The sequence below is a fragment of the Sorex araneus genome, chromosome 5 (assembly GCF_027595985.1).
Source record: "Sorex araneus isolate mSorAra2 chromosome 5, mSorAra2.pri, whole genome shotgun sequence".
NCBI lineage: Eukaryota > Metazoa > Chordata > Mammalia > Eulipotyphla > Soricidae > Sorex > Sorex araneus.
In genome coordinates, this window is record NC_073306.1 from 66,343,017 (window position 1) to 66,364,180 (window position 21,164).

General features: G+C 41.3%; 1 protein-coding gene across 2 annotated transcripts in view; it reads left to right on the top strand.

The window, feature by feature from the left end:
• The window catches only part of MIGA1 (mitoguardin 1), a 73,215-nt gene that overhangs the window by 708 nt on the left and 51,343 nt on the right, over nt 1-21,164 (top strand). Inside the window, exons 2-6 of one of the 2 annotated variants that reach the window (XM_055139458.1) lie at nt 4,421-4,534; nt 9,010-9,187; nt 11,374-11,510; nt 15,121-15,247; nt 20,676-20,809. In XM_055139458.1, coding sequence (XP_054995433.1) covers nt 4,436-4,534; nt 9,010-9,187; nt 11,374-11,510; nt 15,121-15,247; nt 20,676-20,809 — 675 coding nt within the window. In that variant the 5' untranslated portion in view covers nt 4,421-4,435. The remainder of the gene's footprint in view (nt 1-4,420; nt 4,535-9,009; nt 9,188-11,373; nt 11,511-15,120; nt 15,248-20,675; nt 20,810-21,164) is intronic. The other variant, XM_055139459.1, reaches the window with a different exon arrangement.

Consider the following 21,164-nt stretch of genomic DNA (forward strand, 5'->3'; position numbering starts at 1 on the left):
TAGATTTCTGATTCGTGTCAGTTTTTGGAGCATTTCGGACTTCCATTTTTGCTTGGATCCTAAAGTCTAAGTTGAGGAATAGAAGTTTAGAGTGGTTAAAACATACTCGAGTTTTCATACTTGTTAATTTTCCCGGGGTTAGAATGGAGAAAAGTGTATTATATGCTACTGTACTTCCGATGATATTGTAGATACTCTTTTATACATTTGAATATGAAAAATGCCTTTATATTTAATGGACTCTTAAGAAAGTAATTAAAATAACTGCATTTTAAATATTCATAGAGGGGTCAGGAAGATAGCTCAAAGGATGGCGCGCGCACATATTTTGCATGTAGATCACCCCGGTTTGATCCGCAGCCTGCAGTGAGCACTGAGCGGGGAGTAGCTTCCTTCAGCCCTTCTGGGTGTGGCTTCCACCAGAATAGAACAAAAACAAAATAAAAAATAAAAGTTGTTCAGTCATTAGCAATTCAGCTTGGAGTCATTGTAACAAGGGATGAAAGAGGAAATTAGAATGCACAATTCTCAAACTCTGAAAAAAAAATGAAGTGTTTGTTTTATTTTTTCTCCTCTGGTTGAAACCTTGGGCCAGAGAGTATAATGGGCAGGGCACTTGCCTTGAGGCGAACTGGGTTCCATTTCTGGCACCAGATATGGTCCCCCCAAAACTCGCCATAAGCTATCCCTGAGTGGAAAACCAGGAATACACCCTGAACTGGGCTAGGTATGGCACAAAAACAAAGCAAACAAGAAATTGAAGTATGTTTTATGGAGTAATTCATTTGCTAGGACTGGGCGACTTACTCTCTCTTTCTTTCCCCCCTCACTGTCAGTCTGTATGTTTACATATGTACAAAGATAAATATGTGTATATAGATGAATGCAGGAGCATAAATGGCTTAACGATGCAGAATTTAATTGCTAATAATGTTTCTAGAAAAGAAGCGTGTGTGAGAGTAATGTGATAAGTGTGATTTTTTTTTTCCTTTCTGGTTCACACCCAGCGATGCTTAGAGGATGCTCCTGGCTCTGCACTCAGTAATTACTCCTGGCTGTGCTTGGGGGACTGTATGGGATGCCTGGGATTGAACCCAGGTTGGACATGTGCAAGGCAAATGCCCTACCCGCTGGATTATTGCATTGGCCCCATCTGTTTTTTGAAAGCACACACTGGCAGTGCTTTGGTGTTACTCCCAGCTTTGGGCTTGGAGTTTGTTCCTGGTGGTGCTCCTGGAACCCTGTTATGCAGGACCCCTGCATGCCAAGGCATGAACTATCACCCTGGTCTGGTTTTCTTGCTTTGTTTTGTTTGCTTTTAGTCTAACATTTAAAATAGAAAGCAAATATACAGGCATCTGAAATAAAAGACTGCAGGGAGGTGATAAGTAAACTAAGGCTGCCTGGTCACTGTCACTGTCATCCCGTTGCTCATCGATTTGCTCGAGCGGGCATCAGTAACGTCTGCATCGTGAGACTTATTGTTACTGTTTTTGGCATATCGAATATGCCATTCGGGTGGGATACTCTCGGTAGCTTGCCGGGCTCTCCGAGAGGGATGGAGGAAATTGAACCCAGGTTGGCCGTGTGCAAGGCAAACGCCCAAGATGAATGGAGAGAAATCAAAGGAATGGAATGAATTTGAGATGCCCAGGCCCCATGCCTGGCACATCATGGTTCTCCCTAGCACCACTTTAGTAACCCCCAAGCATTGAGCTGGGAGTAGCCCCTAGCATTGCTGGGCGTGATGCAGGAAACAAAACAAACAGGACATCCAATAGTCAGAAGGCCTTTAATGGAAGCAGTGGTTCCCTGCCCAGTCACCCTGTGCTGTTACTCATTCTCCAGAGAAGCAATTTTTACTTAAATATTTCTTGATTTCCTTTGCATTTCTAAATATGTCTGTATCGCAGTTAATTGAAATGAATGCACTTCAATTAGAGCTAGTTACACTGAATCCTAAAAGTTGTAATTAGAGCATGGGTGGGGGTGATTACATTTATACCCTGGGAGTGCAAGAAAGTTGGGCACAGTGTCAGCAGTAACCCACCATTATACTGTTCTTTCTGAATGCCCTCGACAGTGTCTTGGAAACTGTGATTTTTTTAAAAGAATGATGTACAGTATAAATAAACAGATTCTTGAACAACATTCTTTTGGCTAGATCTTATTATTTTTCACTACAGAAAGGACATTCCTTGAGGATCCTGCAGTATTATTCTTTACTCTGAAAGGAAACTACAACTTAATCAGTAGTTTTGATTCTTGTGTGAATAAAATGAGGGGTATTCAGAGTTGCCTGGGTTCCACATACAGCAGAGATAAATGCAGATGAATGTTTTGGGGTTTCACTAGGCTCTGCTGGAGAATTGCACTCAGCTCAGAGCCAGGGGCTCTCAGCAATGTTTAGAGGATCATTTGGTGCCAGGGATTAAACCTGGGGCTTGTGCATGCAAAACATTCTCAGTCCTTCGAGCTAGCTCTCTGCCCCTCCTTCTCTCCCTCCCTCCTTCCTTCTTTCTCTTTCTCTCTCCCTCTTTCTTTCTCCCTTTTCCATAACTGTCAAGGCTCAGATAACTGGCTCTGCACTCAGGGAATCACTCCCGGCAGTGCTCTGGGGACCATATGGTATGCAGAGGATTAAACCCAAATCAGCCACATACAAGCCAAGCGCCTTATCCACTGTACTATCTTTCTGGCCCCTGCTTTTTCCTGTTGACAGTGCTGGGAATCAAATCCAGGGCCTCATATGTGCTAAGCAGTTGCTGTACCCCTGAGCCACTTTCCCTGGCATGCAAGAGCCCATTAATTTTGTGCTGTACCCCTGAGCCACTTTCCCTGGCATGCAAGAGCCCATTAATTTGTATGCTTACCAGGCAGCCTTGGGCTGGAGCAATAGCACAGCGGTTGGGCGTTCGCCTTTCACGCGGCCGACCCGAGTTTGATTCCTCCACCCCTCTCGGAGAGCCCAGCAAGCTACCAAGAGTATCGAGCCCGCGCGGCAGAGCCTGGCAAGCTACCCGTGCGTATTGGATATGCCAAAAACAGTAACAATAAGTCTCTCAATGAGAGACATTACTGGTGCCTGCTCGAACAAATCGATGAGCAACGGTATGACAGTGACAGTGACCCGGCAGCCTTAATTTACTTATCACCTCCCTGCACTCTTTTATTTCAGAGGGGATATATTTTAATCCACTGGTGTATTTCCCTATTATAAACTAATTCTTAATGCACCAAAACTGTGTGACTTTGCTAAATGTATGTCCATTTGGATATACTGACTAAACTGAGTTTCTGATGGCCCAGATCATGAACCATCCTGTTTCTTTCAGTTCACTTCTGCTATCCTTAAGGGCCCTGCTGAGTAATAACTGCCTTTTCTGTAGATAGCTGACTTCAGTCTGACTCAACATACTTTTGGTTTCATTGTAGCACTGTCACACTGTCATCCCATAGTTCATCAGTCGAGCAGGCACCAGTAACATCTCCATTGTGAGACTTGTTACTGTTTTGGGGATATCGAATACATCATGGGTAGCTTGCCAGGCTCTGCTGTGAAGGTGGGATACTCTCGGTAGCTTGCTGGGCTCTTGGAGAGGGATGGAGGAATTGAACCCGGGTCTGCCACATGCAAGGCAAACGCCCTACCTGCTGTGCTAATGCTCCAGTCCATTTGCTTTCATTAGAAAAAGATAACAGAATTATGTCGCATAAAATGACATTTTTTTGGAAGATCTTTAAAATGGGACAGCTAGCAAATAATTGCACAAGTTTGGAAGTTCAGTGAATTGGGAAGTTGCTTTCTAGCTCCAGGAATCTGTTTTTCCAACCAGATTTTGTTTTGCACTAATCCCTCCCCTATTCCTAGGAAATGATTAAGGACAAGTAGATTATTGATTGATTGATTGATTTTTTGGTCACACCCAGCACCACACAGGGGTTACTCCTGGCTCATGCACTCAGGAATTACTCCTGGTGGTGCTTGGGGGACCATATGGGATACTGGGAATCGAACCCGGGTTGACTGCATGCAAGGCAAAGGCCCTACCTGCCATGCTATCACTCCAGCTCCACAAGTAGAATTTTTAATTATAATCAAAAAGCCAAAATGTTTATTTAATACAAAAGGAGAATCTTACACTTTCAATTCCCTAAGGAAAATTTACTACCTGAAACTCAAAGTGCAAATCAAACTTATTTTCTTGTTTCTTGCTTTGGTGATCAATGAACAGACTTTTGGATCAAGTAAATTTGGCCCAGAATGTGTGTGTGTGTGTGTGTGTGTGTTTCAGGTAAGTGTAACGATATAAGTAATTAACTTAAAAAAAAAAAAGTTAAATTATGAATTTTTTTTCTTTCCACTGGTAGAGTAGAAAGCTTTGTGACTAATCAGTTTTTACTATTTCATGTATTGAAGATTAGAAGTGGAGTCATGTCAGAAGAAACAGCAAGGGAATCACAGTTTCCCTTGAAGATTGCAGTACTCAGAGTGTTTGATCTTCCTCTATCATGGTACTACTCTCTCTCCCAGGTAAATAAAACAAACACCAAATAAGAAATTATTGGAAGAACATATTTCGCTTACAATATTTATTTTCATTTGAGGACTTTTAAAATAGAAAAAAATAAAACTTTTTTGGTTTTGTTTTTGGGTTGTACTCGGCAGTGCTCAGGGCTTACTCCTGATTGTGAACTTAGGACTCACTCCCGATGGTGCTGGCATGATTGACTACATATTGTTCTGGGGATCAAACCAGGGTTGACCGCATGCAAGGCAAGTGCCTTAACTGCCCTGTAATATCTCTCTGTTTCCTCAGTTGAGCTTTTAAGTGCTTCAGTCAAGAAATGTACACTGGTGGAGGGATGGGTGTTGGAACACTGAAATCTAATAATAAAGGGTCTATCTCACAGTGATCCAATGTAAAAAAAATTGAAAACAAACGAACAAAAACTTGCTTGGTTTTTAGCGTAGGAGAGATAGGTACAGCTGGCAAGGCACTTGCCTTGTGCATACCTGACCTAGGTTCAATCTCTAGCTTCCTATACGGTCCCCTGAGCACCAGCAGGAGTGGTTCCTGTGTGCAGAGCCAGGAGTAACCCCTGTGCATTGCCACTGTGACCCCAAAACTAAAATAAATAAACAACAGCAAAAAGTAAAACGCTTCTGGGGCTGGAGTGATAGCACAGCAGGTAGGGCGTTTGCCTTGCATGCGGCCGACCCGGGTTCGATTCCCAGCATTCCATATGGTCCCCTGAGCACCGCCAGGAGTGATTTCTGAGTGCAGAGCCAGGAGGAACCCCTGTGCAAAGCAAAAAAAAAAAAAAAAAAAGTAAAACGCTTATTTGGTTTTAACTGATGGAGATTAGAAGAAAATTGTATGTGTGTGTGTATGTTATATATATGTATATATGTGTGTGTGTGTGTGTGTATATATATATATATACATACATACATACACATATTCTCCTCCCCCTCTTGGCTTCCTCATTGGTGCTCAGAGGGCTTCTGGGTTATATCAATGCTGAGTGGTGGAGGCAGGTAGTACCAGGGGTTCGACTCAGGGTATTTAGCATGCAGAGCTTGCATTGCACTCCTTTGAACAATTTCCCTGCACTAAAGTTCATATTCTTAACTTTTAAAGGAGATTGTATAACTTAAGGAAGAAGAAAAACAACACAACCTACATTAAGTGAATTTACAGAGTTGATTATCAGAGATTTCAGTGAATTATATTATTCTTATGGACCTGTCCTTACTGTTAGGGGACTTTAAGTCTGTTTTATTGTGGTAAGACATAGGTGTCATAAACTTGACCAGTTTGTCCCTTTACATGTATAGTTTCATGGCATTAAATTTATTCACATTGCTGTGCAACCTACCTCAGAGCTCTCTTTATCTTACAAAAACAAAACGACAGCCCTTAAACAGATACTCTTCATACCCACTTCCGGCCACCCTTGGCAACCACCTTTCTACTTTTTTTCTCAATGGATTATTTATCCTCGGGACTTCAGAAGTGAGATGATATAGTATGACTTTTTGTGACTGATCTCCAAAAGTTTCAATATTGCGTTTTCCAGTCCAGTTTCTCCCCGTTTTGACCCACACAACAACTCATCTGCTTTCAAGATTTTATCGATTGTGTTTTCTAGACTTTCAAGTAAAATCATAATAGTGTGTGTTAGTATGTGTTTTCTTTTGTCTGGCTCTTTTCACTCTGTCCAGTAATTCTGAAAAGATATACATGCTGCTATAGGTATCAGTAGTTAGTACTCTTTAATTACTGTTATTTCATTGCATGGTTAAGTCGATGTTCTTTTTGTAGGGGTGGGTGTGGTTTTGGGATCACGCCTACTCAGGGGTCATTTCTGGCAGAGCAGGGCATCAAGTCCCAGTTGATTGAGCACCTTAATCTTTTCTATATTATCTTTCTTAGCCCAACTTTACATTTATTCACATGTTGATGGGCATTTAGTGTTTTCTGTCTATTTCAAACATAAGTAAAAAAGTCTATTTATGGATATGACTTCTTGTTTGGGTAATACCTAGGAGTAGAGCGACTAATAAAGTAAAAAAAAAAAATTTTTTTTAATTGGAAGCTTTTTCCAGAGTGCTTATACCGTGAAGCATGATCAGTCTTTAAAAAATTTCTCGGGGCTGGAGCGATAGCACAGCGGGTAGGGCATTTGCCTTGCACGCTGCCGACCCGGGTTCGATTCCCAGCATCCTATATGGTTGCCTGAGCACTGCCCGGAGTGATTCCTGAGTGCAGAGCCAGGAGTAACCCCTGTGCATCGCCGGGTGTGACCCAAAAAGAAAAAAAAAACTCCAGATATTTATAAAATTGTGCATATATTTGGTGTATATATTCTTTATTCATTATATACTTAAAGGCGTGTGTGTGTGTGTGTGTGTGTGTGTGTGTGTGTGTGTGTGTGTGTGTGTTGTTTTGGGGCCACACCCAGCAGTGCTCAGGACTTCCTTTTGGCTCCGTGCTCAGGGGTCACTCTTGGCAGTGTTCAGCACTGAATCAGGGCTGGGACACATGCCAGGAAGCGTCCTACCCTTTGTACTATTGTCCCTAAGCTTTTATCTTAAGAAGTGACTTATAGGAAGTTGCAAAATTAGTAAAGAGAGAGTAATTTAAATTTGATTCTTTTTTTTTATTTATTTGTTTTTCTTTTTTGGGTCACACCCAGCAATGCTCAGGGGTTACTCCTGGCTCTGCACTCAGGAATTACTCATGGCGGTGCTCGAGGGACCGTATGGGATGCTGGGAATCAAACCCGGGTCAACCACATGCAAGGCAAATGCCCTACCCGCTGTGCTATTGCTCCAGCCCCTAAACTAGTTTCTTTTTATTTTAGTATTCTGTGGTATAGATTGATATACCCCAGATGGTTTTATTTTTAATGGGGGTTGGAGGCATGACAAGATTTTATTAAAAAATTTTTTTATTGCTAGAAAACATTAACTATCATCTGAGTCCTTAGTAAATATAATCTTTTTGGCGGGTGACGGGGGAGAAAGAGCCATATCCAGCAGTGCTTGGGGATATTCCTAACTATAGAAATTACTTGGGAGATCCTGGGGATTGAACCTAGTTGGCAAGGCTAATAATGCCCGTTCCGCTGTACTAGTTCTCAGGCTTCAGTAAATATAATCTTTTTGTGGTTGTTGTTGCCGTGGAGTCTTGCCTTATAGCTGCTGATAAGCTGCTATGAACAATTTAAGCTACAAAATGATTATTTTCTGAAGTAAATAAATGTTCTCTATAGATCCATATCTATAACTTTAGAATTCTTTTGCATTTTTGGGTGATTAATAGTATTTGTCTCCAAAGACAAAGTTAATTCCCTGTTGCTCTGATGTTGGAGTTGAGTAACAATTGTATTATTGTGTTTATTATACTATAATGTGATTGTATATGAATATATGTCTATTACAATTCAGCATGCTGCTCCAAGGACACTAGACCTTTGTTCTTTATATTACCCAGTGCATTTTGAACAAAAGAAGACATTCAGTATTTGCTTGTTGAATAATTACGTCAAGATTTTATGGGGGTTTTTTGTTTGTTTGTTTTGTGGCCACATCAGCAGTACTCAGGGGTTACTCCTGGCTCTGTATTCAGTAATTACTCCTGGCTTACCTTGGGGGCCACATAGGATGCTGATGATTGAACCCTTACCACCTGTACTATTTCTCTGACCCCTTACATCAAGATTTTAATTTCAGTGTTTATAACATAATCTGTACATTGTAAAAATGCCAAATACATATTGCCTGAAGAATTCACAAATGAAAGTACTCATTTAAATGGTATTTAGAAATTGATAGATAGATAAATTAGAGTTAATTTATCTTTGCCCGGGTATCCAGATGGCATGGGGATGGTTTATGTTTTCAAGGATCTACTCGAATAACTCTGGTAGTTACAAATGTTGCTGTGATATAGATTTAGTTGCATAAACTTAGTAGCCCAGAAGACCCCTGCCCCTGTGGGTATGACCCTAGTGTTTCCTGACACTGCATGATATCCTTTAGTTCAGCTGTCTGGTAAACTTGCTGAGAATCAAAGGAGTGGCATTTGAGCTTCACTTTTTTTTTTTTTTTTTTTTTTTGCTTTTTGGGTCACACCTGGCGATGCACAGGGGTTACTCCTGGCTCATGCACTCAGGAATTACTCCTGGTGGTGCTCAGGGGACCATATGGGATGCTGGGAATCGAACCAGGTCGGCCGCATGCAAGGCAAACGCCCTACCCACTGTGCTATTGCTCTAGCCCCTTTACTTTGTTATCTTTTATTTTGTTTTGGAGCCCTGTCTGGTGGTGCTCATAGGGTCATGCGGTTCATGCAGGAGCTTGGCTGAGAGGTTGCTTGAGCACTCACTGTTTAGCACTGTGGACAAAAACAAAACAAAACAAAATGAGTAAATTTAGTTTTACAGCTTTAAGTGATTAAGTAAAATAATTTTTTTTCAATCTAACTGCATCTTTTCCAGATAAAATTTTCACCAGTAGCTAAGAAATTGTTTGTGGTAACTGCAGTGAGTGCTGTGTCTGTAATTTTTCTGGCTCATCACTTCAAAAGAAGACGTGGAAAGAAGAAAGGAAAAATATTACCATGGGAACCAGAGCACCTCTTACTTGAATGTACTAAAAGAGCAGCTTCAGACAAAGGTATGTGGAAATGACTGAAATAAGTTTTCAAAGGAGATTTTATGTGTAAATAATTAACTGGAAAGTACAGTCATTTCAGTGAGTGAGTGTGTGTGTGTGTGTGTGTGTGTGTGTGTGTGTGTGTGTGTGTGAGGTATGTGCCAGAAATTGAACCCTGGCTCACATACATTTGGAGCACAGACTATACCACTGAGCTATATCCCTGCCCCCTAATTTTAATGTTTTGGTTTCCAAAATTTCTGAACAAAGAAAATTTTTAAGCCACTTTAACTTCTGCTACCCAGAACTAATTGTTGACACACTTTGGCATATGTATCTGTCATTTTATATTTTTGTTTAGATGTCATATTGAAATATAAAATTTCATATTTATACAAGTGATTTATATATTTTAAAATTAAGAGTTTTTAAATCTACTTTAAAAATATTTAGCAATATAGAAATATGTTTTTTCCCAGTCAATGAATGTCTCTATGCTATCATTTTTAATATGTTTAGAGCTAAAATCGTACAAATCTGTCCTAACATATTTAACCAGTTCCCTGTTGTTTCCTTCAGGGTATTTTTCTTGCTTTGCATATATTTTGAATATATAGTCTAATAATTTCCTAGTTTTTTAGAAGTCAATTTGCAGAGCTTTAAAGAATCTGTGTTTGTTGAAGATAAGGTACATATTGCTAAATTTGCCACTAAAAGTATTTTTTTTTTTTTTTTTTGCTTTTTGGGTCACACCCAGAGATGTGCAGGGTTACTCCTGGCTCTGCACTCAGGAATTACTCCTGGTGGTGCTCAGGGGACCATATGGGATGCTGGGAATCCAACCCGGGTCAGCCCCATGCAAGGCAAAGGCCTTAACCGCTGTGCTATCACTCCAGCCCCTAAAAGTAATTTCTTGAGCATGGTAGATTATACATTTTATGAGGTCTTATTACTTTCAAGTTTATTATTTAGCATGTTACGCTTTTGTGATCTAGTTTGTAGTTAATGAATTTTGTGCCAAGTACAGTGAATATTGCAGTGGTGATGATGGTAGTAGCTGAGAGTTTATTTGATTTTAGGTACAATGCTAAGCGTCTTACAGTCATTGCACTGCTTACTGTTAGTAGTAACCCTGTTGAATGACTTGGACGATATAATGCTGTCTTGATTCCTATTTGTACATAAATTTGAGAGATGGAAAAATTAAATTACTTGCTCAAGTCCATCAGTGCTTCCCAACGAGGAAGAGAGTGCATCACCTTCACCAGGGGCTATTGGAATGATCAGGGGGTTGGTGCCCTAGAGGCCTCAGGTGCAACTGGGGGACAGTTTGTTTGCTTATTTGTTTGCTTAGTGAAGGTAGATTTTGAGTTAGGTGCTGAAGCAGCCTTTTTTTTGATAATGGATTGATAGGCCAGAGAAGTTTATAAACCTTTAATTTAACTAGATTATGCTAGGATTTGAAATCAGCCGTACCTTAACTGCTGCATTAAATTAACCTGTCACATCTGCTCTAGATAATGAACAATGCCTAGAGAAGACAGAAGTATAAAAGATGACCACATATTTGATGAGATATAGCTTGGACTTTAGCTGTGATTCAGGGAAAGTGCTTCTATTTCATTACATTTTTAGCTTAAAAATTTATGGTTGATAATTACAATAGATAACTGTTTACTATACCTGATACTTACAGATGATTGCAACAGACCAAATACCACCCTGGTTAATTAGACGAATGTTTCCATCTTCATTACAGAGCAGATATTAGCAATGTTAACGTTACTTAACGATGCAGGTTTTAATTGTGTGCATGTAGTAACTTTTCCAATTGAGAGCAGTAGGTTTTAAAATAAGCTTACTGATGACTATCATTAAAATTTGAAAAAAACTTTCCCTTCACTTTCCTATGTTGTTGTCAGGGCTCCTTACTCACTCATGGAGCTCACATACTTGCTTGCTGAGACCTGAGGCCTCACACACTTCCTTGCATCATACAGTCCTTGCACTTGTTTTGGTGCTAGGCTTCTGATAGCACTACTGGCATCACACTGGGTGAAGTGGGGTGTTGCCAAGGATTGAAGTCGAGAGCTCTCTCAGGCAGGGCAGGCTCACACGCATTGAGCCACTTTCTCAGGCCTTCAGATTTTAGAATTTTACTTGAAATGTACCACTGGAGTTACTGACACTTACCATTTGCTTCCTAGGTTCAAGCTGTTCCAGCAGTCGACAGAATTTGACGTTATCTTTAAGTTCCACCAAAGACAAAGGATCTCAGTCTTGTAACTATACTAATGGAGGACTTTTCAGTAAATACTCGGGGTCTGCACAGAGTTTGGCTTCTGTAAGTAAAATTAAAAAATGGTCCTGAACTGGGGGCTGGAGTGATAGCATAGCGGGTAGGGCGTTTGCCTTGCACGTGGCCGACCCGGGTTCAAATCCCAGCATCCCATATGGTCCCCTGAGCACCACAGGGGGGGGTGATTCCTGAGTGCAGAGCCAGGAGTAACCCCTGTGCATTGCCAGGTGTGACCCAAAAACCAAAAAAAATATATATATACTTTGAAAACTACAAATAAATGTCTTTAAAAAAAAAAAAAATGGTCCTGAACACCCAAGTAGAGAATGTTGGGAGGACCCATTCGGGTTATAAGATGCGAACTAAAAGTAGACTATAGACCGAACATGAAGGCCACTCAGTACCTCTATTGCAAACTACAACACCCCAAAAGAGAGAGAACAAAAGGGAATGCCCTGCCGCAGAGGCAGGGTGGGGTGGTGGGGGATGGGGTGAGAGTGGTAAGAGGGATACTGGGTCATTGGTGGAGGTGAATGGTGCAGAGATGGGTAAATGATCACTGTATGAGTGAAATGCAGGTGCAAAAGTTCATAAGTTTGTAAGTATATCACAGTGATTCTCTAATGAAAAAAAATTTTTTTTTAAATGATCCTTTTATTTGGGAAGCAGGGGGAGGGGTTTGTCCACACCTGTAGGTACTTGGAATCTACCTTTAACTCTGTTCTTATTAAAAAAAAATTTTTTTAATTGAATATCAGTGAGTTAGGACCATTACAAAGCGGTTCATGATTGGGTTTTAGTCATACAATGATATAACACCCATCCCTCCACTAGTGTTCATTTCCCACCACCAGTGTCCCGCATTTCCCTCCCACCATCTCCCAAACCTCCCCCCCCACCCTATATCCCCACCCCCACCCCCACCCCTGCTGCCTTTACAGAAGGCACTTTTCTTCTTTCTCTCTCTCTCCTTTTGTGCATTATGGTTTGCAATACAGGTACTAAGAGATCATCATGTTTGTTTAGGACATTCAGTATTTTTATTGGGAAGGTAAGGCTGGAGTAGCTTTTTTAACTAGGTGGCAGCTTGGGGTGTGGACGTGATTGCTGGTGCTTCTAGGAGTATAAGGAGTTGGCAGGAGGCAGCCCATCCCAACTCTGAGAAAGCCTGGAGATTTCAGTCACAAAACCCACATACTTGAATTTTCAGCAAATTACAACTTAGTGAGGTCCATCCCCAGATGGTGGAGTCTGGCCGGGGGCATGGCTGTGATTTTGGATTGTGGAAGCAAGTGGCTGCTGGGGACTCGCTCGGGCGGGCAGGCTGACCTGCCCCCCTTCAGCTCATCCTAGTCAGTTCTGCCTTGCGCGTGTCCAAGATTAACTGTGGCTTTTGATCTCTTTTATTTAGGAGTCTCTAAAGCAAGGCCGGTAGTAGAGCTTACAGGGTGGCTCTGAAGTTGGTTAGTGGGGGTGACTGCTGGCACTTGCATGAATATAGGAAAGTGGGGAGAGGTAGCCCTTCCCAACCCTGGAAAGCCTGGAGATTTCAGTCACAAAACCCGCAAACCTGAATTTGCAACAGGTTAATATCTCAGTGAGATGGTAGAATCCAGCCAGGGGCGTGGCGGCGATTTTGGATTGTGGGAGCTGCTTGGGTAGGCACCAGGCTAACCTGCCCCCCTCTCATTTACCCCTGTCTGCTCAGCCTTCCATGAGTCCGAGATTAATTGTGGCTTTTGATCTTTTTCAAGATTTATTTATGGGTCTCTGAAGCAAGGCCTATAAATGAACTTGTGTAGCTGAGCCAGAGGTGGTTTGGGGTGTTGCTACCACATACCTAACTTTTGGCCATTTAATTTCTCAGGAAACTTGGTCCCGAGTTTTTGTGGTCTGGCCAGAGGCACAGCAGCAATTTTGGGGTATCAGGAAGCCTGAAGATACTATGAGGCTGCTGCTGAACTTGCCCTGTGGGTACAGGTTGACCTGCTGGCCAAATTGCACTCCCATGTTGGCTCTGTTCTGGGGTCACTCCCAACTGTTAGATAGAGATTGTATCCAGACCTCCTGTATGCAAAGCATTCACTCATCCCTTTGAGCTATCTCTCCAGCCCCTATTTTCTTTCTGGCTTTTTGGGTTTTTTGTTTTGGTTTTGGGCAGTGCTCAGGAATGACTCTTGGCTCTGCACTCAGGAATCACTTAGCAGATTCAGGGGACAATATTGGATGCTGGAGATTGAACCTGGATTGTCTGCTTGCAATGCAAACACCCTACCTGCTGTACTATCTCTCTGGGCTCTCCAGACTTTTTTTTTTAATGTTTATTTATTTTTACCTGTTGACTTAACTATTAGACCATTACAGATAACTCATTGTAAGGAAATAATCATCTGTTAAATCTGGCTTCTGGCTTCTATTTTTTTTTTTTTAGGTAAGTAAAAGTAAACTTTTGCTAACTATTTAGTTAGTTGCATTCTAGGTTTCTTGGAATATGAGGTGTGGTTCTATGGGGTTCTTTGAGAATGATGTTGATATGGTGGTGTTATATCATGACTGTTCTGCAAAAATTCTAGAAGGAGTTAGCCGGAGTGATAGTACAGTGGGAAAGGCACTTGCCTTGCATTGTGGCTGCTCCAGGTTCAATCCCCAGCATCCCGTATGTTCCCCCCCCCCCTAACACCTCACCAGGAGTAATTTCTGAGGACCCAAAAACAACCACACAAAATCTGGAAGAGATCTGGCATGTTGCTCAAGAGCACATGCATTGCTGTGAGACCCTCAGTCCGATCCTATTAACTTCACAACCTAGTGAAGCACTGGTTGATTTAAAAAAAGCTTAAAAAGATAAAAAACTGGAATATGTAGCCAGACTTTGTATGTAGCTCATCAAAAAATCATTCATAGCTTGATTAGCTTGATGAGCTGGTAAGCTTGAAAAGCTAGGTTTGGGTGAACCCAGGTATGGAGTTCTTTACCTCCTTTGGCACATTAATTATTTGTTTGGTTTTGGACCACACCTGGCGGTGCTCAGAACTTACTCTTGGTTCTGTGCTCAGGGACCATTCCTGACAGGATTCCAAGGGCTGTATAGGGTGCTGGGGACTGAACCCAGCCATATGCAAGACAAGCATCTCTCTGGCCCTAACTATAGTATTTCACTGAAGTGAGGAATGAAGTTAAACTTGGTTTGAATGTAAGATTGTGTAAAAAATATTTTTAAGAATTGATAAGATATGTGTGCTACTAAATAAAGAAGAGGCAGAAATGAGTCAATGAAATTGCTCTTTGTCCTCAGTTCTCCTTGGGGACAAACAGCATGGGCAGTGTGTTATATATCATTCCAGAGACTGTGTGCCTCAATCATCATAATTATACATTAAAAAGTTGCTTGTAAAACACCATATTCCGAGGCTGGAGCAATAGCACAGCAGGTAGGGCGTTTGCCTTGGTCGGAAATCAAACCAAGGGCCTTACACATGCAAGACAAGTGCTTTACTGCTAAGCTCCATTCCCCAGAACCAATTTTTCATGTAAGAATTACATGGGCTGTTTCACCAGCAATAGGTTTTGTTTGAATAATTTATAATCATAAACAGGTCATAAAATCCTATCACAAAAGAGATTTTGAAATAACTTCTCTCAATATTAATTTTAGGTCCAAAGTGTCAATTCTTGTCATAGCTGTGCGTGCGGCAACTCTAATTCCTGGGACAAAGCAGATGAAGATGATATTAAACTTGTTAATATCCCTGTGACCACTCCTGAGAACTTATACCTGATGGGTAGGAATAACATGATATTTTAAGATACTATATAGTATTTTAAGATACTATGTTCTCACTGAATGTGAAACTAAACAATGACTTTTTTTTTCTCAGGAAAGCAAATATAATTGTATTCACTTATTTTGTGTTTTGGGCCTGTACGAGAAAGTGTCCCAGGAGTTACTTCTGGCTCATGCCCAGGGGTCACTCCTGGCAGTACTCTGGGGATCGTTTGTGGTGCCAAGGATTGAACCCTGGCCTCCTGCATGCACTCTAGGCCCTTGAACTGTCTCATTAGTCTGTCGGACAGAGTCCATTATAAGAGTTTCCTGAGGGTGATGCAACAGATTACCATAAATTTGGTGGCTTTAAAGCAACAGAAATTTCTTGTCTGACCTTGGAGGCCAGAAGTCTGAAATCCTTTACTCTGAACTGAGATGACAGTGCCATGAGGGCCTGGCGCCCCCTGGAGGCTTAGGGGAGCATCGCTTCCTCATCTCAGCTTCTGGTGCCTGTGGTGTTCCTTGGCTTGTGCCCACAGGAACACAATCTTTACTTTCTTTTTCCTACCCCCTACTCCTCTGTATCTTTCAGATCGTTTTCTGCCTCTCTTAGGAGCTTTATGCCTCCACTATGATGAGATTTAGAGTTTACCATCTAATCTAGGATAATCTCCCCATGTTAAGCCCTTAATGTAGTCCCATAAACAAAGACCTTCTTGGGTGATCTTTTACAGCTTCCAGGTATTAGAGCCTTACGTCTTTTGGAGGGTATTATTCAGCTTATTATACTTACCCAACTTTATATTTTTTATCTAGCTATCATTTGTAGCTTTCTTGGATCCAGAAAAAATTTTTTTCTGTGATGCAAGAAGGTTTTCATTGACTTATTTAGAAAGATGTGAGGAATGAGATAGGAGAAACATAGAAACAAATGTGTTCAAGAGAGAACATGGGCTTGAAGACCAAGCCCAGAAAAAAGGGTTGTTGTTGTTGTTGTTTTTTAATAGCAAAAAAATCTATTTTACATTCTAGTATTCCTCTTGACTACTAGCCTCACGAAAAAGATTCTCTTTCCTCCCTCTCCCTCCCTTTCCCCCCTTCTCTCTCTCCCTTCTTCTTTCCCTCCCTGCCTCCCTTTTCTTCCTCCCTTCCTTCTTCCACCAGGGCTACACCCTACAGTGCTCATGAGGCCATGAGGTACCTGGGATCAAACCAGAAGCCTAAGCATGCCTACCCTGCGCTCCAGCCTTTGAACTGTGTCCCTGGCCCCACTCACCCTTTTTATTTATTTATTTATTTATTTTTACTTTTGATTTTTGGGCCACGCACGGCAGTGCTCAGGGCTTACTTCTGGCTTTGTGCTTAGGGATCACTCCTGTAGGGCGTAAGGAACCATATGAGGTTCGGGGGTTGGACCCGGGTCAGCTATGTGGAAGGCAGATATCGTACCAGCTGTGCTATCTCTTGCCCTTCCTCCACCCGATCTTTTTCCCCAATGCTTTTCCCTGCTTTTCTCTATTCTGTTTCAGGCTCTCTTCACTTCTAATGGAAATGTATGCTCCTTCAGAAATAGCACTTTGGGGATTTGGAGCGATAGCACAGAAAGAAAGAAAGAAAAGAAAGAAAGAAAGAAAGAAAGAAAGAAAGAAAGAAAGAAAGAAAGAAAGAAAGAAAGAAAGAAAGAAAGAAAGAAAGAAAAGAAAGAAAGAAAGAAAGAAAAGAGCACTTTAAAACCTTAACGTGGCCCTAGCCAGTGTGATCAGTTAAGGGGGTGATGGGAAAGAAAGAAAGAAAGAAAGAAAGAAAGAAAGAAAGAAAGAAAGAAAGAAAGAAAGAAAGAAAGAAAGAAAGAAGAGCACTTTAAAACCTTAACGTGGCCCTAGCCAGTGTGATCAGTTAAGGGGGTGATGGGAAAGAAAGAAAGAAAGAAAGAAAGAAAGAAAGAAAGAAAGAAAGAAAGAAAGAAAGAAAGAAAGAAAGAAAGAAAGAAAGAAAGAAAAAGAAAGAAAAGAGCACTTTAAAACCTTAACGTGGCCCTAGCCAGTGTGATCAGTTAAGGGGGTGATGGGGAAGGAAGGAAGGAAGGAAGGAAGGAAGGAAGGAAGGAAGGAAGGAAGGAAGGAAGGAAGGAAGGAAGGAAGGAAGAAAAGAAAGAAGGGGAGAGGGAGGGAGGAAGGAAGGAAGGACGGAAGGAAGGAAGGAAGGAAGGAAGGAAGGAAGGAAGGAAGGAAGGAAGGAAGGAAGGAAGGAAGGAAGGAGAAGGACTTTAAAACCTTAACGTGGAAGGAAGGAAAGAAAGAGCACTTTAAAACCTTAACGTGGAAGGAAGGAAAGAAAGAGCACTTTAAAACCTTAATGTGATCACTTAAGGGTGTGATGGCTTGGCAGGACTATACCCCCGAATGAATTACCATGCACTAGAGCAGTTAAGGACATGGTCCTTTGCTGCTCCTCATTCTCTACTCCTGCCTGGTTCTCTGCTGCCTTTTCCAGGGGTCTCCAAATAATCATTCCCACTGAGTTTTTTAATTACTCTATGCTGAGTGAGCTCACATTCACAATTTCTATTATAGTACTGAGAGTTAGAAGAGAAATAGGCAAAACTAAAATGGGTGCAGGGAAACTCAGGAACAGCACCAGCTGCCAATAGCCTGATCACCCATCCCTACTTCAAGTCATTTTGCAAAACTGATAACATTTTTTAAAAAGTGGTGGAGTATGTTTGAATTCCTGTTGTACAGCTAATGATATCTGATGGCTTTGGCCCTTTCTACTGTGAGATGAGACAGTACCTCTTGAGGAGGTAACTTTAATGTGGGCAACTGCTAAGTGGGAAAGCACCTTAATTAGAACTTTTATTCAACATGCATTATCATTTAATCAGAAAATGGATAGACAAGAAGTAATTGTGAAATGGTGGATGAGAGATAAGGCAGTTTTCTTCAAGCATTATTTGTTTTTTTGCTTGTTGTTTTGGGCCACACCCAGGGCTTTCTTCTAGCTCTGTGCTCAAGGATCATTTCTAGAGTTCAGGAGAACATAGTAGTGCCAGTGATTGAACCTGGGTGAGCCACAGGCAAAGCGAATACCTTAACCCCTGTGTTGTCTCTCTGGCCCCAGATGTAACTTAAATCTTCGATCATTATACTTTTAAATTCTTCTTAAAGTGTAGCCCAAATAATCAAGTGGATGGAGAAAAGATAGTTAAGAAAGGCTGGAGGAATAAATTGTATAGCTTGTCGAAAAGGATGATCGATAGTCACATAATTTTCAAGTACCCAGGGTCTCTCTCTGTCTCTGTCTCTGTCTCTGTCTCTGTCTCTGTCTCTCTCTCTCTCTCTCTCTCACACACACACACACACACACACACACACACACACAGGCACACAGGGCAAGTGCCCTACTGCTGAGCTACATCCCTGGCCTAAGTAGGTAAAATTTTTAGAAGATTCAGATATTGATTTTTTTGCTATAGAAAATGAAAGAAGGAAAGGCCTGAGTGGCATTTAAAGAATATTCTATTTATTTATGATTGTAGAGTCCTCTGATCATTGAAAAATAATTTCAAAGGAGAGATACTACTTTCCCCCCCCCCTTGGTTTTTGGGCCACATCCCGTGGGCTCATGTTTTTTTTCCTGGTTTTGCACTCAGGGATCTCTCCTGGTGGGGCTCAGGTGACCATCTGGAGTGCTAGGGTTGAACCTGGGTCAACCTCGTGCAAGGCAACCCCACTATACAATCTCTCCGGCCCTCAGAGGAGAGGTATTCCCTAACTAGCACATCTAGAAACATTTTGAGAATGACTCACCCAGCTTCCTAAGCAACTTTGAAAGATCTTTTGTATATTGAAAAAAGTTGAATTTTAGAATATTTGGGATTTTTAGATGCAGAATCATTATATACATTATATTTATCTGGAAAAAAAGCTGAACACATATATACCACAACAATTTCTATTAACAGCAATTAAAAGAAAAATCCTAACTGGTCTTTTCTAATAGTCTTTTCTAATAGTCAATAGATTTTTAACTCTGACCCAGAAATTTATGCGTTGAAATCAGTAAGTTGGTATATAGTGGTTTAAAATAACTTTTGGTGGAAAAAAGATGGTAGGATATTTTATTTTCTACTATATGCTATTATCTTTCCTTTTAGCTGGACTGTCTCCTCCTGACAGTGAGAACATCTTATAAACCTCATAGCTTCTTTCCAACTAATTTCTTCTACCCTACCTATCCCTTTTCTTTTTTCTTTTTTTCTTTTTGTGTCATACCGTTCGATGCACAGGGGTTACTCCTGGCTCATGCACTCAGGAATTACTCCTGGCGGTGCTCGGGGGACCATATAGGATACTGGGAATCGAACCAGGTCAGCTGCGTGCAAGGCAAACGCTCTACCCTCTGTGCTATCACTCCAGCCCCATCTACCTGTCCCTTTTCTTTTCTAATTTAGGAACCATAGTTGTATGACTGTAAAAATCTAAATTGTTGGACTTTTGATAAACTCATGGTTGTTTTAGTTAAATTATATATATATATATACATATATATATTTGAAATACATTTAAAGAAACTTTTTATGACTTTTTTTTTGATTGAGTAGAATTGTCAACTTAGGATTTGGGGAGGGGGTGCTGTGGGGAACTTTAAGATTCTATTAAAAGATACTCCAAGATGTGATAAAATAATTTTGGTTTACTAGAATTGTCAACAGGATTGGGGGGGGAGCATTAAGATTCTATTAAGAAGTGCTCCAAGAGGGGTTGGAGCAATAGTACAGTGGGTAGGGCATTTGCCTTGCATGTGGCTGACCCGGGTTCGATTCCCAGCGTCCCATATGGTCCCCTGAGCTGGAGTAGCCAGGAGTAACCCCTGTGCATCGCTGGGTGTGACCCAAAAATAAAAAAAAAATGCTCCAAGATTTGATAACATTATTTTTTATTTATTTTTGCCTTTTTGTTTTGGGCCACCTGGTGGTACTCGGGACTTACTCCTGGCTCTGCACTCAGGGATCACTTCAGGGTTGGGGGACCACATATGGGGCTGGAGATTGAGCCCTGGTCGCCTGCATGTAAGGCAAGCACCTTATTCGCTGTGCTATCTCTCTGATCCTAGATCAAATTATTTTTTAGTGCTCAGATCTGATCATCTCATTGATGATGACCGTGTGTGAAGCATTTCAGAACCCCAAGTAATTTTATTTTATTTTATTTATTTATTTATATGCTTTTTGGGTCACACCCAGCAATGCACAGGGACTATTCCTGGCTCTGCACTCAGGAATTACTCCTAGTGGTGCCCGGGGGACCATATGGGATGTTGGGAGTCGAACCTGGTTTGGCCGAGTGCAAGGCAAACACCCTACCCGCTGTGCTAGCGCTCTAGCCCCAGTAATTTTATTTTGACATTGGTTTTGCTTCTTTCTAATTTTCTGATCTTTGTAGGTATGGAACTGTTTGAAGAGGCACTGCGTCGATGGGAGCAGGCGCTAACCTTTCGACATAGACAGGCCGAAGATGAAGCCTGTGGTTCCATTAAACTGGGTGCGGGAGATGCCATTGCCGAAGAGACTGTAGATGTAAGCATGGCTTATTGGAAAGTTTCCTTCATAATATTGCAAAAGTAAACTGCTTTTAATACTGGTTTAGTGTACTTGCTGTTGGTTGCATTTAATAGAACCATATATTTTCCTTTGGTGGGATTATTTAAAAAATGCTTTTTGAGCTTATTTTTAAATTCTTAAATTTTTCTTAAGACACCTTTATTTACAAAGTTGTTCATAATAGAGTTGTGTCGGGCATGTAGTGCTCCAGCATCAGCGTCCCTTCTCTCCACCAATGTCCCAGGTTCCCTTCCACTCTCCAGCCTGCCTCTTTGACCTGCATATAACAAGTTTATTTCATACTGCTTCCTCCAATACAGCTTAAAGGAAT